At 50.9% G+C, this 16,472-nt stretch overlaps 2 protein-coding genes and 1 long non-coding RNA gene across 3 annotated transcripts in view; 2 read left to right on the plus strand and 1 right to left on the minus strand.

Moving 5' to 3' along the window:
- LOC310664603 overlaps nt 1-16,472 on the plus strand; it is a 404,468-nt gene that overhangs the window by 266,127 nt on the left and 121,869 nt on the right. The window lies entirely within an intron of this gene.
- FSCN1 (fascin actin-bundling protein 1) overlaps nt 1-16,472 on the plus strand; it is a 333,406-nt gene that overhangs the window by 88,281 nt on the left and 228,653 nt on the right. The gene's annotated exons all lie outside the window — the stretch shown is intronic.
- The window catches only part of RNF216 (ring finger protein 216), an 81,886-nt gene that overhangs the window by 41,223 nt on the left and 24,191 nt on the right, over nt 1-16,472 (minus strand). The window contains exons 12-13 of the mRNA XM_083413415.1: nt 15,972-16,120; nt 15,563-15,641 (exon numbers count right to left, since the gene is read on the minus strand). Coding sequence (XP_083269541.1) covers nt 15,563-15,641; nt 15,972-16,120 — 228 coding nt within the window. The remainder of the gene's footprint in view (nt 1-15,562; nt 15,642-15,971; nt 16,121-16,472) is intronic.

Genomic DNA, 16,472 nt, shown 5'->3' on the forward strand with positions numbered 1-16,472 from the left:
CCCTACACAGTTTAAAAGGTCACTGATTGCTTAATCAGCCAAAGACCCAAGAGAAGAGGAACATTTTCCTCTAGCGCCTAAAGATATCTGAGGAATACGCCAGGCAAGCCTCCCTGGGAGGAGCATTGCACAAGCAGGGAGCCACCACAGAAAAGGCCTCATTCCTGTGCTGCCAGCCTCCAGGCCTCTCCTTCCCATTTTTAGGACTCACCTTAATTTTGTATTTTTAAGTTGCGCTAAACTGTTTTGAATATAGTGCAATGCTGTGTTTTAACATTAATGTTGCGTTTTAATTGCTGTAACCCGCCCTGGGAACTTAGCGTGAAGGATGGGCAAGCAACAGCAGCAGCAGCAACAACAACAGCACAGAAGGTTCCTGCCTCCATGCAAAGGCTTAACTCAAACGACAACCCAATGCCCCAACCCTCATTGTGTCAGACAACTGCCTGCCTTTCAGCTGTGGTTGCTTCGCCCATTAAGGATTCTCCCCGCACAAGAGCCAGGCAGGAACGAAGAACTTCAATACCGCAAAAACTGACACACACTGCTAAGAGAAAGCAGGAACACACACAAATAAGTGACTGTGGTTGCCCCCCCCCCAAAAATGAAGCTACAGAGCAATTGTTTTGGATTTCTTAAATTAAAATCCAGTGCACTCTAAACACCAAAAGCTAAAAGGATCTTTAAAATAATTTACAATTCTTGCATTATGCCATGAAGCGACTAGTGCATTATCCAAGCATACATTTAATTAAGAACATAAAGTCTTCAAAGCTCTCTTAAACTTGGAAGATATCCCTCCCAGAGGTAGTTTTAACACAGCTGCATTGAGATGAATGTTCCCAGCTGCAGCTGCCCTCTGGTGGCTCAGGAGCAGAAAGGGATCAGAGGAGCTGCAAGGCCCTTTTCAAACATGGTAAAAGTCCCTCAGTCCCACTCCCATCCTGGGAGCCGAGGGTAATACAGGCATACCTCGGGTTACAGACGCTTCAGGTTGTGTTTTTTCGGGTTGCGGACCGCCAAAACCCAGAAGTACCGGAATGGGTTACTTCCAGGTTTTGGCGGTCGCGCATGTACAGAAGCGCCAAATCGCAACCAGCGTGAGCGCAGACGCGCCACTGCAGGTTTTGAACGCTGCGGGTTGCAAACGTACATCCTGCATGGATCACGTTTGCAACCCCAGCGTCCGCTGTACGGGGTCTTCCAGCCCCTCTCAGGCAGTGCTGAAAGCATACTGCCACCTGCTGTGCAATATATTTCCGTGATTTTAATAGTCAAAGGGCATTCTTTTGATCAGGCTGCCCTAGAAACAACCAATTTTATTCAGAGTTCCCAATGTTCCTCTGGTGCAATGCACACCCCCAGCCCAGACTCCTCCACTTCCCACTCAGATGCCCAGGGGGCTCCCTCCGGCGCAGTGGGGCCAATCCTGTCTCCTGCAACTCTGCAACACTGCCTCAAACAGGAGAACTTCCCAGCTGTACTCAAGAGACGCCAGGAAGTGAACCCAGCACCTTCTGCACATGAAAACACATGAACCACTGCGGAGCAGCTTCCCTAAGTATTCCAATTTTGACGTTTTCATGGAATCATAGAATTGCAGAGTTGGGAGGGGCCCTGAGGATCACGCAGTTCGGCCCCAAACAGGGATTGAACCTGCAGCCTTGGCGTTATCAGCCCCGTGTTCACCCAACTCAACTATCCATACTACTGTTTGTAGAAGGCAGTTGTCATCCCCTCCAGAGTCTCAGATCAAGAGACCAAATATTCCTCACCAATTTGAACATACGGAAGACATACTCATCGCTGACAGACAGCCATTCAAACTCTGCTTAGAAACCTCCAAGGAAGGAGAGTTCGCCACCTCTCACGAGAGTCAAACAGCTCTTACTGTCAGAAAGCTCTTCCTGATGTTTAGTCGGAATCTCCTTTTCACATCTTATGAGAGGCCGTTACAAATAAGCAGACGTTTGGATTGCAGAACCCTGAAGCCAGCTCACACTCCCCAAATGCTAACATGGCCCTCCCCAAAGAGGGAGAGCAAGAAGAGTGGGCTGCACAGCGCACAAGAATGGCCATGCTCACACGCTGAACGACTCTGAGCAGGCTTGCCCCAAAAGGGCTGGTGCCACAGGGCATGTGGAGGACGCCATCTCGTAAAAGGCCTGACTCTCTGGCCATTTGGACCAGTTCTGCCTGCTCTGACTCCAGGGTCCCCGGTCCCGATCCCTTTTAAGCGGAGCTGCCAGGGATCGAACCTGGGGACTTCTGCGTAGGAAGGCAAGTGCTCGGCCAAGGAATTAGGAGTCCCAGTCCTTGTCCACCAGGTCTGCGGCAGGGCTTGGCAGACTACCAAAGGACGGCTGCTGCGCTACAAGGAAGGAATACCTGCTGAGAGTCTGAGGGTCCTGCTCTTGCCTCTCTCCACCAGGCCGAGGGTGGAGGTCAGATAGACCTCAAAGGGACTGCTGCCTCCCAGCAGAGTCTCCTATTTACATTCAATTAAAAAATTCATTTTTTATTGTGTGTTTCATTTGTTTTTATTTGTTTTGGGGGGGGTGTTTCTGTTTATAGCTTGATTATGTATTTTGTGGTTTTATCTTGTAATTTTATCTTGTGAACTGCCTTGAGACCTGTGGGTATAGAGAGGTATATAACTTTTAATAAATACTCATAAATACTGCAAACACACATTAAAAGTAGGCGCATGAGCCGAGGCAGCATTGATTTCAAGCAGCAAGTATAAGCTGCTCCCAGGAGCCCCTTTGGGTGCTCCAGTTCCACATTCCCACTGTGCTTTCATCCGGGCTCAGCAGCTGATTCCAGCAGCATTGCTCCCCCGGCTTGGCTGATCGGTCCTCCATTACAAACAGCAAATCTGAAAAGTCAGCAGTACAGCCAGACGGCTACAACTCCATTAATAATGCAATAGCTGCCTTGGCTTGAATGACTAGCAAGGCTGGGGAGCGGAGGGGCTTCAAGGTTAAAAGCTGCCGTGGGCAGACTGCTGTGGGGCGGGGGTGGGGCCGAGTAATGGGCACGGATTTTGGTGCTTCCCTGGGAGGGACAATCTGAAGGAAGGCACATGCTGAAAATTAGCAGAGTTTGGAGGATGTCTCTAGCTCATCCCTCTCTCTGTTGTGCTAGCTTTCTACTTGCAGTTTTGTGGTTTAAAAAACAAATAAATTGAAAAGTTATTACTAACAGGGTCCCCAGCCTGTATTCTGAAGTAACAGTCTAGGCAACTAAATCTTCCTGCTGCCGATGTAGAAATGGTCGAATGATTTATTAAACAGCAGGTGAGTGACTTGCCTGAAACCACCTTGCTCCCTAATAAGCCAAGGCCCTGGCTCAACTATCCAGACTTTTAAAAGGTCAAAGTCAAGGCTTTTACCTGGTTCCTGGAAATGAAATGGAGGCAGGTGCAGTTCAACTGATGTGCTGTGTGCTTTGTGGGGCAAGCTCCAGTCAAGCATCCAATTTTAGAGTTCCAAATGCTCTTCAAATGAACACTGAATGTCTTCCTACTAGTATAAGCTAAATCTTAACCAATTTACCTACCTACAGTGAGTCTTACACACTACACTTTGGCTGCTGAAAAGCTCCTCTGACCTCCAGAATTGGTCCAGCCGCATCCCCACCCCGTCCCCAGGCAACTGCTGTGTTTTTTGCAGAACTGGAGGGTGAGGTGCTGAGCATGCAGACGGCTTTGAGCTGCAGCCTCTGCACAACTGCAGCCATTTGAGTTGCAAAAAGCACCTCCTAAGAGTTAATTCCACTCGGAGCAAGACCGAACCTCGAGGTCCTCTCCCATGAGTAACATTTCCTCTTGTCCTCCACAATGTTAAAGGGAGGCTTTCTCCTCCCTGCACAAACACACACACACACACACACACACACTGCCCTAAAGGAAGAGGTTAGGCAAGATCGCCTGGCTCATGATGTGACCAAATTAGGAAACAAACTCCAAAAGGCTCCAAGATGGACATCAGGCACTGTGGCCTGCACTTAGCCTCTGACCAGCGCTGCTTTGAGGCTGCACGTACAAGGCCAAGTGTCCCAAGGCACTGCCCCAAAGGCAGACACAGAGGCACTCTCCCAGCGGCTTCACACATTACGTTTCTAGGTGTAGACCAAGTGTGTGCCAAAACACTCGTGCCATGCAAGAGCTCCTTGCCAAGCATATAGTGGTGAACGTGCTCTGCCTCTGCGTGATGTGCATGTGGTGTGGCCCTGACCCTCACGTCTTCCTTGTGGGTTTCCCAGAAGCATGTGGAGGGCCACAGAGGGAAGCAGGATCATGGACCAGAAGGACTGCTGTCTGGCTATCAAGCCATCAAACAGCCCCAACCTAAGCTGCCCATTCCACAAAGTCTGTGGACGAGGTCTGCTAACTTCCTGCCCCCAACAGAAATGGCTTTGCTCTAGGTCAAGCCTGGGCCACCAGACGCTGGACCCCAACCGCCCTGGCCAAAGACAGGGAAGGTGGGAGTTGTTGTCCAGAGACAGCTGGAAGGCCATGGGGACGCCATGCCTCTGCCCTAGGTAATACAGGAACCAGAGCAGAGCGGTTGCTAGAGACTCTGCAGATGCTCCCACTCTGCTCTGGAAACCATCTCTAGGCCGCAGGTCGGGCTCAACATGCCTGTTGCTCTGCTCAGACAAAGATTGTACAGACTAGCATGGCAGGCCATGAGGAAATGGTGCACCTGCCAACAAGCTGGATCATAGAATAATAAACTGTAGAGCTGGAAGGGACCCCAAGAGTCATCTATTCCAGCCCCCTGCAATGCAGGAATCTCAACCGAAAAGGCACGTTCCAGCCGCTATAGAAGAGACGGAACAAAGCAGCTTTCCCTGCATCCGACAGACTGAGCGCATCTTCCGGCCAACAGCAACCTGGGGCACTGCAGAAGGTAGTCTCAAAAGCCAGAGCCCAACACTTAACCCATCGCCCAGCCAATAAAAAGGCTACAGAGGTTGGAAAGGAATAGACTTGAGATGCCCACCTCTTTCCAACATCCCCCCCCCCTTAATCTGGGAATCTGGTTTTATGTAAACCCAAAGCCTCATGATGAACAGAGGCCTTGTGACCAGGGGTGGGGGGCCTTTACGTCAAGGGCAGCCTAGACGGGCCATAGGTAGGGCCAAAGCATTACCCTCCCCTCCCACTCACCCGCATCCACCCCCACCCCATTCACAGCCTCAGACTGATTAGCCTGCAACAAAAGAATTTCCGCCCGATTTCTGTTCTAACTTGCCTGGGGAGGGGGGGGGGTTCAAGCTGGAAAGACAGACATGGCCTCTTATGGATATATTTCCAAGCTGACAGGCATAACGCAGCAGCATCTTCTGACTGAAGGGTATGGCTATATATGGCAGGGGCACAAGGCCAGGAGGGGGGGGGGGAGAACAGGGAGCTGGATTCCCAAACTTGCATCGTCTATTTTTACACCAGTGGTTTGAGAATTCCTGCTTTTGGAAGCTGTGGGTAAACAAAGACCCACAGATAATTGGGGGCTGGGGGGGTGAGGAGAGCGGAAGAAAGACAAGAGTCAAAGGAGACATCTGCCTTTTTGCAGAGAAGCCAGTTCCCAAATCTGTTTTACTTTATTACTGCACATTTTGGAGAAAGCCCATTTATCAAACATTTCTGGGCTTCCAATGCAACCTGGATTCAAAAGCATTGTGGAAGAATCCAAAGAGACTTTTCCCTTGTCCTTTGAAGTGAGTCAGAAGAGGAGAACGACAAGGTGCAGCCTGCAGAGACTGGACCATATCAGAAGGAAGCGGAATGGGATGCAGGGGGGGGAGGAGGAAAGAGCATCATTAAACGCTCCTGTAAGTGAAGCGTTCAGTCACCGCATTTGGGCTACAAAGGAGTGGATTCCAAGGAAGGTGGCACCAGGTAATTGCTCTGAGCAGGTAGCTCAGTTCTTGGAAGGCGGCGATGGGTGAGAGCGCCTGCCTTTCAACTCAAGCCTTCCACTCGCACAACACTCAGGGAAGGTCTCTCTCTACAAGCACTTCCCCTCCCACTCCACGGACTCCTTTGTGCTGATTCAGCACCTCCAATTCCCTGCGGACGGGGTTGATCTGGTTCCCCAGCAGCTGACAGGAGCCACAAGATGAACCCAAGAGGCACGTTTCAGAGAGGAAACCCGGTTTTAGGGGACCGCGTTTTGCGCAGGCACAGCAAACAACCACTGCTCACTGCCCGACTCTGCAAGGCAGAGAAGTATCATCACCGCTAATGGGGGTGGCCCTGAAGCAGACGGGGAGAATGTGGCTTGCCTAAGACTACGCAGTGAGCTCATAGCAAAGGCTAGAAGCAAACTTGGGACTTCCTGTAGACCTGGGCGCTACGCTCACCAACTCTGCATGTATGGGAAATGTTAAGATGCCTTCAGAAGTCAGAGGGGAGCTCCACAGGTCTCCCAGGGGCTTAACACCGAGGTCTCAACAACTGCACAGACCTGGTGCCCATCTGCCTCTCCCCACCCTTTCCTCCTCCATACTCTTTGAAACCCAGATCTTGGAAGCAGAACAAGCTCTGCCACCCAAAACAGGAAATGCACCTCATCTGCCAGGGCTATCCTGCCTGCAGAACCCATTTCCTTGGGGCAGGCCTGGGACTTTCCCTGTTTCAGGAAACCCACAGATTTCAACGCAGCGTCTCTCTGGAGAAGCTCAGCACTCCTCTCATGTCATCCTTGGCAAGCTGCGTGCAGAGAGGCACAGGCCTGCACCAGCCCCAGCGGCACAGTTGCCCCCCTCTGCCCAGTCTCCTCTCTGCCTTCGTTTCTTCACCCGCCATGCTGAAAAACACAGAGGCAGCAGCTGAGTTTTCGCTGCCCTTTTATGGTAGAAAAATGAAAACTGCCTACACAGCAGCAGCAGCAAGAGCAGAGAGACACGGCAGCGGAAACTTGCCATTTGTTGTGGTTTTGGCAAGGAGTCAATGGAGCATGTTCCTCGCTACCCGATTCAGAAGGGCGACCACCACTTAGGCGTTGAAAGAGGAAGGAAGTCGGAGGGGGCAGAAGAGAGGCATCGCACGCTGGACACCCCTGGCTTGCATCTGAAAACGCCTAGTAAGCTACTGGCGGGAGCTGAATAAACACCGCAAGCAGCACATGGATTGATGCCTATTTCCATTGCTGCCGGCGTGATGCCTACAGCCCTGCCCCCGCCCCAAGGCTGTGTCACACTCTCGTGTGACCAAGGGAGAGAATTGAGGGAGTAGCTACCTGCAAATGGTTTCCATTGAGCTCTATGGAACAAGATGAATGGTCTGCCGTAAGGGACGCAGAAAAGAGGGAGAGAAAAGCCTGCCTCTGCTGGATCGGCTCAGTGTCCCTCCTGGCCAAGCAAATGCCTCAATGGGGAAACCCACAAGGAGGACCAGAGCACAGGAGAACTCTCCTCTCCTGGCGTTCAGAAGCATTACAGCCTCCGACTTCACCCCGTTTGTTAGGCTGGGGGCAGCATCAGCACACACACACACATATGCACACACACAACCCAAATGGCTGCCTACATGCCCATGCAAGAAGGGAAAGCAAGGCATGGCATCCAGGGCCCCTGACGCACTGCAGGAAGAACTTGCCCTCTCCCCCCCAGAGAATGGGTCTGTGGACAGACACAAGAGACTCTCCTGGGGGTCCCTTCTAGGTGCCACTGAAGAGAAGTCCACCGGCTTGTCAGAACAACTTTCCCCCTCCCAACCTCAGGATGTTCACTTTCCTCCAAAAAGCCAGAGACGGGGGAAATGTCATAGGCCAGGCCTGCATGCGAAGCTGCACAGAGCCACGAAGGAAGAAATGAAGGCAATGTCAAGGGTCTACCAGCCTCCTCACCGCCCAGAGGATGGCCAGAATGCAAGCGGCAGCCAAGCGCCATGAACAACACACAGCTCTTATTGGAAATCAGCTGGCGACAGAGCGTGTCCGTTCTTGCCCCATCAGCAAAGCTTTCAGGAAGAGGGCAAGCCGGACGGGGGGTGTTCAAAAATGTGTCGCCAGAAAGCAAGAGGGGAAGAGGAGAGCAAGAATGGGCAGATGCCTCTAAGGCCACGGGAGGAAGAGGGGAATTGCAAAACAGGTATTGAGCAATGGCCCCTGTGCTCAGAACTGGGAGGGGGTGATCTGGCCAAGGAAGACTGCTGAGTAATGCTTGTAATGTACGAAAAACTGTGGGGAAATGGACTGTTATTTTTAACAAATTAAGAGAAAATAAGACAAGCAGATGAAAAATAAGAATGACAATGGTAACCATGGAAGGGCGGAGGGAAGTCAAAGGATTCATAGAATCCTAAATGAGGAGGTGAATGATGTGTTTGAATTTAAATATGTTATGCAAAAATTAATAAAAATATATTTTTTTAAAAGACTGCTGACAGGAAGGTACAGGCCAGCCCTGTTTGAGGCTCCACTGCTGCCTTCACCAACCTCCCGCTGTTCTGGAATACAGCTCCCATCAACGCCAGCTCGTGGGAATTGCAGGACAAAACCTCCGAAGGGTAGCAGAGGCTGTCACACTGGCTGGCCTGCCCTTATTAGAGGAAAAATAGAGAAATATCCACACTTGAGGACATCTCCAAAGTGGTGTTTTGCTTTGCCCTTGGCTCCATGCCAGTTATCTGCTACAGTATGTGGGTGTCTATCTCAGGGAGCTGGGCAGCAGCCCCAGGTCAGGGGCAGAGCAGGCCATTTGCCCAGAGACGGCCCCGGGCTCAGTTCCCTGGCATCTTCCCAGCTACAAGGAACATGGGGCAGGAGGATCTTGCCGAAAGGCCCGCCGGAGACCCCGACTCAGCGAGAGGCAGCTTTATGTGCTCATGCTTCCGGGCAGCAAGCGAAGGTCACACTGCCCTGCCAAGCTTTTCCCTTTGTGAGCCGTTAATCTGAGAGTTCTGGCTGCGAGTTGCTCCTCCCAGGCGCTCTGCGTGTTTCAGTAACGTTATCATTTACAGAGACAATTCAGACATTTACAGCTGGGAGGGCAGCTGCTTTCTGCTTTCAGTGCTGTGGCCGCCTTGAGCCCTGGTCAGGCGCTGGAGTCAAGCCTAGGTCAGCAATAAAACAAAGCACCCAGTGCCAGTGACGTTAACCCTTTATTCAAATAAACAAAACAGTGCAGGTCTAGTGATCATAGCAACCAATGCGAGGACTGAAGGCACCCTCCTTTCCACTGCTCCCTAAGACTTCTCCCCCAGCAGCCTACGGCTCTGTCGTCTTGTCTCTCATTGCTTCTCCCTTTTCATACCTCTTCTGGTTCTGGGAGTGGGGGTGGAGGGAGCAGGTAGTAGCAGTAGGGAGATCTCCCTGGCTTCTTCATCAGCCTGTCTCATCTCTGCCTCAGCCCCTCTGCTTCGGTCTTTGATTCTAGACTTCTCTCTGCCCCAGCCTCTCCCAACTCACCAAGCCCTGCAGCCTCTTCAGCTTCCAACACCTCCTTCTCCCAGTCTGCTCCCTCTTCTCCCTCTGGCCACTCAACATCTTCGTTTCATTTATTGAATTTATATACAGTGGTACCTCTAATTACGAACTTAATTCATTCCAGAGGTCCGTTCTTAAGCTGAAACCGTTCTTATCCTGAGGCGCGCTTTCGCTAATGGGGCCTCTGGCGTGCAATTTCCATTCACATCCTGGGGCAAAGTTTGTAACCAGGAGCTGCTACTTCCGGGTTAGAAGAGTCCGTGCCCAAAGCGTTCGTAACCAGAAGAGTTCGTAACCGGAGGTACCACTGTACCGCCCTATACCCGGAGGTCTCAGGGTGGTTCACAGGAAAAATCACAATATATAACATCAAAAATAAAAATAAACCAATACCCTCCCCCCCCCAAAAAGAGCCACCTTTTAAAGAGTATAGGATGTTGATCGGTTAAGCAAAGGCCTGGTTAAGGTGGAACATCTTCGCCTGGCGCCTAAAGGTGTATAATGAAGGTGCCAGGCGAACTTCCCTGGGGAGAGCATTCCACAGATTAGGGAGTCACTGCAGAGAAGGCCCCGTTCATCCACACCACCACCACCACCCCCAGGCTCTGAGCTTTCTTCCCTTAGAGGTTATCTTGGGGGTTCCGCAGCTGGTGCCTCCCCTCACTCTTCTGTATCCAACCAGTCCATGACAGGTAACATAGAAACCTCTCAAGCAAATCAATCATGATACCAGCCATCTTTTCTTTTATTGAAATCCAGGATGGAGAACTGGGGGGGGGGCTGCTGGGCACCCCAACTCCCATCATCCCCAACAAGTGTCCAGCCTGCCTCTATTCTAAGCAAGGAGGACATTCAGACTCCCTTCCTGGCAGGACACAACTGCGGCATCACAAGCATTAGAAAGCAGAGGGAGCAGAAGAGGCACAAACATGGCACTTGTTCCTTGTTGCAACTGGTTCAAATGGCAATAACGGGGTTTTGAGAAACTTTAGGAAGAGCTTCCCGATGGCAGGAGCTAATCAGCCTTGGGAAGGCGTGCCTAAGAAGCAGGGGGTGGAAGGACCTTTCATCCAGAGGTTTCTCAACAGAAGCTGGGTGGTCACCCGCCGGGGTGCCTAGCGCAGCCCATTTCTTGCAATGACAAGGGATTGGGCTAGAGGTCTCTTCCAACACTCGCATCCTGAGAAGACGTGCAGCTTAGAGGCCGGCATGATGACACTGTGGAAGAGCAGAGAAGCGTTTCTCCATCTCTTAGGAAGCATCTACCACCCACCTAGGTGACTGTATGTAGCATGTCTATTCCCCCCGCCCATTTTTTATCTTGGTTTCTATAGAGGGAATGCAAGGAGGCAGGATTGAGAGTGGGAGGGAGATTGTGCAGGTAGGTGGAAATAGCATCAAGATTTCAGAGACGAAAACAGGGAAAGTATTAATCTCTGAGGATCTCTGTTCTGGCTAAAGGGCCAACAGGAAAGGAGAGCTCATTGCGCTCGGCTGCCTAAAAGGGAGCTGGCAGAAGCAGGCAGCCAAGCCTCTCACCCTTCTGGCCTGCCTCTGTTCCCTGTGCACCCAAAGGGATGCTGTGCACTCCTTCAAGGATGGGTTGTTACCATGGCAACAGGATCTTTCACCTCCCGACCATCACTGCAGCGTCCTGTGCTGAGACTGCAAAGGAGAGCAGACAGCTGCCTCTGCCCATAATATACAAGGGGATAGACAATCCTGGCAAAGAAACCGCCACCGTCAGCAAGTTACGCCGCCTGCTTAAGAAACAAGCAGGCGTGTGTGTGCCCTGTGTCCAAGCCAATCATCTGGGGCAGCAAATGGCGGGGGGGGGGGGGCGGTAGCCAAGCTGCTTAACCGCCAGCATCCATAGGGGGCGAGAACTAAGAGGTTAAACGGCTTCTAAATTTACCAGGGGGTTGGAAGAGGGTTGCAGCTGTCAAGCAAGGAAGTGGGTGGGGAGAAAAGCAGTATCTAGAAATTCCCTTGAAAGCCAAGTTCTGACTTCAGCTTTGAAGAGTGGACAACCAGAAGGCGCTCTTTCTTATTGGCAAATACGTAAGGCACGAAGGCAACTGACTTAAGAGAGTAAGAACACAGGGCGAGCCCTGCTGAATCAGGCCCATGGCCCTTCCAGTCTAGCATTTTGCAAAGCAGGAGCCTAGCAGGAGCCCTTCCTGCACTTTCCAGCAAGTGGTACTCAGAAGTAAAACTGCCTTCTCCCATGGAGGCAGAGAAAAGCCCCTGTGGCTAGTAGCCATCGATAGCTGTCTCCTCTTCCGTGAATTTGACTCTTTTAAAGCCATCCAAGTTGGTGGCCACCCCTGTCTCCTGTGGGAGAGAGTTCCACAGTTTAACAATGTGCTGCATGAAGAAGTCCTTCCTTTTGTCTCTCCTGACTCTTCCAACATTCAGCTTCCTAGGATGTCCACGAGTTCCAGTGTTAGCAGAGAGGGAGAACAACTTTTCTCTATCCCCTTTCTCCACACCAGGCATCGTTTTATCATGCCAACTCTTCGCTAATCCAAGAAATCCCAGATATTGGAGCCTTCCTGTTTTCCTGAAACAGGCATTTAAGCCTATAGGCCTGCGATTTCCAGGATCCTTTCTTGATCCCATTTCAAAAAATTGGTGTTGTATCGTCCACTTTCCAGTCCTCAGGCTTATCAGAACCTCAGAGAAGGTTCTATTTAACTACCGTGGCTGACTGTTGCAGGAAACACCCCCCCCCCAAATCACTCAGTTTGTACAAACTTGACACACACACACACACACACACACTCACTCACTCACACACTACATATGCTACGCTTCTGTTATAAATTCATAGAAAATCAACCATACATCGGATCTGCACCGTTCCACTTTTATTTTACTCCATGAAGGAAGAACTACAAAATGGGGAAGGTTTGATACAGGGCAGCCATAATCCCTTGAGCATACCAGCACATACACAGGAGCCCTGCCCAGTTGCTATGCCAACCCTGATGGTCCTAGACAGAAGACCATCAAGGTCACAAAAGAACTTGCATATGGGAGTGGATTCAGCACAGACTGGAACAAAGGACAGTGATCAGCTCTTCCCTCTGGGGGCAGGAAACTGCAAACTCCCCTCTGTCACCTGGAAAGTACTCATGGGGAGGGGGGAAAGGGGGAACCAGCCAGGTGACAAGATACTCAGGTTACCACCACAACTCCTCCCTCAACCCCTCCTTTTTGTGATGTAGTCTTAGGGGTGTAGTTTGGGGGATTAGTAACTAATAAAAGTTGGGGTCTTCTTTTGTTCTGGGCTTCCATTTTGCTTCATCTTGTTGTGGGTGGGAGTCCTGTCGCGACAGTTTCCAATAAAGGCCAAGCCTACTGGTTGCTGTTTTGCTCCAAATTGTCCTGGTTGGGGTCTTTGATTTTGCCCAAGGGAGCCCTCAGATTCCTCCATTGGTGGAATTTGATTTGAACACGTCGCAAATCAAAACACCACAAGCCACTGGTGCCAGACGGAGCCACTCCTGCCTAGAAAGTTCTGACATGGCTGCGACCAGTGGTACAATTGCAACTCCTGCCCATGGCCACAGCATTTTTGCCTTTTGTGGGGCTGGCAACCACCAGCTCTGCTGAGCAGCCAGGCTCCTCCGTCCTGGAAACAGCCAGGCACAGCTTCAAGCAGCAGGGCAGGAGAGGAGACCAACCACATTTGGGTGCCACCTCGCCTTCAACTTTTCCACTCCACCTGGTCATTAGAACTTGTACTCTATTTTCCTTCTCCCTCCCAATCTGTTTTCCTTTTGTGACATGCCTAATGGCAGGGATTGTCTCTCTCCTCTCTCTCTCTCTCTCTCTCTCTCTCTCTCTCTCTGGGACCTGTAAACTGCTGCAGGATTCTTCTTTGGCAGAAGAGAGGGACAAAATTAAACAAGCAAGCATCTACTACCCAAGGAGCGGGGAGGGGGAGTTCCAATATTCAGCTACCAGTCATTAGATCTGTTATTATTGATGCAATACGGTAAATGCATTTGAAGAATGCAAGCCGGCAGGAGGCAACTCTTTTGGAGTCTAAAGACGCACAGCACGAGACATTAAGTAGCATGTGCATGACTGTTGGTGTTTGATGAATGAAGCTTTTAACCACCACTCCCCCCACCCACCCACTCCAGTGACCAACAGCATTATACAGTGGTACCTCGGGTTACATACACTTCAGGTTACATACGCTTCAGGTTACAGACTCCGCTAACCCAGAAATAGTGCTTCAGGCTAAGAACTTTGCTTCAGGATGAGAACAGAAATCGTGCTCCGGCGGCACGGCGGCAGGCCCCATTAGCTAAAGTGGTGCTTCACGTTAAGAACAGTTTCAGGTTAAGTACGGACCTCCAGGACGAATTAAGTACTTAATCCGAGGTACCACTGTAATGGAAGTCCCGGCTGAATATCTAGGGGTCCATTCAGACATACAACATGAGCCCCAGGTAGACAACCCAGGATGTAACCGCAACACTGCTTTTGCCGCTTGCTAAGAGGGGAGTGAGTGGTAGACAGCCTCTGGCTCCACCTTCTGCCAGGAAGTCCCCTGCAAAGGCAGCTTCTTCTGCAAAGACTTGCTTGCCTTGCACTGCTGCATCAGGGCTTTTCAGCTGCCCACTACCCCCCCCCCCCACTGCATGTCCTCTTGTCATGGGTCATGCTACACAGCAGCCACATGGGTTTTCTGGAGAATTCTGGATGGGATTTCTTCCCCCTACTTAATTTTCAGGTGCCCTAAATATCAACTGGTAGAAGGCAATGCTTCCTCCCGCTCTGCCAGGGCAGGAGGATATTGGGAGCATTTACTTCCCGGTTTAATCCGAGTTTGCTATGTCCAAACTGTGCCAAAAATCATGTTTCAATCCTCGCTCATTACAGTAGCTTTGGATGTAAAAGCAAACCGCGGTTACAAATTCTGTAACACAATGCATTTTTAGAAACTGAATTTTCCACACCAAATAAGAAAGCAATTGCAATAGTTCACAGCCATTTCCTCACCTTTTTGGCCAAAGAAATTAAAGAACACAGACACTATGCGAGAGACAGGTAAGCCAAAGAAAAAGTGGTCAGCACAACGAATCTCTAGCAAGGCCGCCAAGCCCACTCTGCACGTGAAATTCCACACTGCTGAAATTACAGTTCCTCATGTGGTAACAGGTATGCCCAAGATCATGAGCCTTGGGGCATTCCAGGAACTGAGAGACCTCCGCAGACACCCATACATTTAGGAGTTCAACGGACGATCTCTTGCACAGTGCGCTCTCTCCAGGGGAACTCCATGGATGAAGGCTTGCAGCAGTAATGCCTGAATGTGACAGGCAGCTAAACAAAAGGCTCTGAAGGTCTCGGGCTCAGCAGAGCCCCATGGATTCTGTCTCGCTTTTAGGGAGAGTATCCCAGCTACCGGAAAAGAGAGACTTACATAAGATTAACTCTGGCCTTGCACAGACCAACGGCACCACCTAGTGGTTCTCACCCTCCGATATTCCAATTCTCATATTTTCTCGGTTTCAAGCAAATCTCTGTTGCTGTTCATTGAGATGGGCTCCTCCTATGCCAGTGGCTGCAGCTATCAGTCATGTCCACACACGCAGACCCACATCGTCCAGTATGCTGCCTGCTCGGCACTCTGTGCCTCTGCAGAGAAGCAGCACTGAGCCAGAAAACAAGAGCAGCACCAGGCTGGCTCAAAATCTAGCCTCGTGGGAAGAGGCCAGGGTGCACTGCGTAGCACACGGACTGCACCCACCAGTTAAGAGCACCTGAAGGGCTATTTCTGCAAAATAGACAGAAGACACTGCACACGAAGCTGCCCCTTGGGTTGATGTGACTTCTGCCACGCCAAGAACCCCCAATCCCTCTTCCAACAGTTTGCTTCCTCAGGCAGCTGCTGCCACCTCAAAAGCTCAGCTTGGCCAAGACCCCTCGCAACAGACCTTGCGGTCTGAAACAAGGCCCCTGCAAGGAACTCCATCCCAAGCTCTCCTTCCCACTCAATACACTGCTGAACCAGGCAGCAGAGGACAGAGCCTTGTTTCTTCAAATGCCGCCTGCCTTGTTGCATCGCCAGCCAATCGCATAATTAAAAATCCACCTCTTACCTTCCGGCATCGAGGGTTGGGGCAGCTGAACCGCTTCACATCCTTGTCCAGCAGAGCTGGGAAGCTGCAGAAGGGACACCTGTGGGCCAAGGAAGAGTGGAGTTGAGGGTTTTGTACTGACTTCTCGCTGAATAGTCCTCAAAGGTCTGCTGCCAGTCTTCCTCACCCGCCTGATCTTGTTTCCTTTCCGGCAGAACTTCAAAGGAGATTAGACCACACACACCTTTTACCATAAGGCAGACATGGGATCAACCTGGTTTTCCACAGGGCCGCAGCAGGGAGCCAGGACTGTGTGTGCATGTGATCCTAAGCTAGCATCTGCTGCTGGTGAATAATGTGTGAATTGGCCAAAGGTGGCTGGGAACCTCAGAATGCCCCACGAAGCTCAGACCAAAGGAGCTAGACTCACCTGACTAACTCATCTGCACAGGCAGCAGCCACCTCCTCCTCTGCTTTCCGCTCGTAGTATTTACACAGGATGTTTTCAGGAAGGACTTTCTCCAGTTCACTGGTTGGAAATGAGCACGTACAACTCCCTTCCATGCAGCTGAGCTCTGACTACACCCCGGAGAAAGACAGAGAAAGGCTAAGATTATAGGAAGTTCAGCGCTGTTTAATTGTCAGTCTATACAGCACCATTCCAACATGCAGAGCTGCTTTGCAACATTTAGGATATAGCACTGGGACAGGCGGTTATTTTGCAATCATTTTCTTATGGGAGGCTGCACATGCATCATGGTGGAACTTTCTGCTAAGCCACAACAAAATGTTTTCATCCTCCAGGCGTCATCATCGGCCGGAGGATGTCACCCAGCCAGGACTGTCCAACTCACACCAACACAAGACACTTGACCAAAAAAAGTAGCAGCAGTTGAAACAGCTCGCAATGAACGATGCCATGTGGACAGAG

Source organism: Podarcis tiliguerta (assembly GCF_965153285.1).
Source record: "Podarcis tiliguerta genome assembly, chromosome: 14".
NCBI classification, from domain to species: Eukaryota; Metazoa; Chordata; class Lepidosauria; order Squamata; family Lacertidae; genus Podarcis; species Podarcis tiliguerta.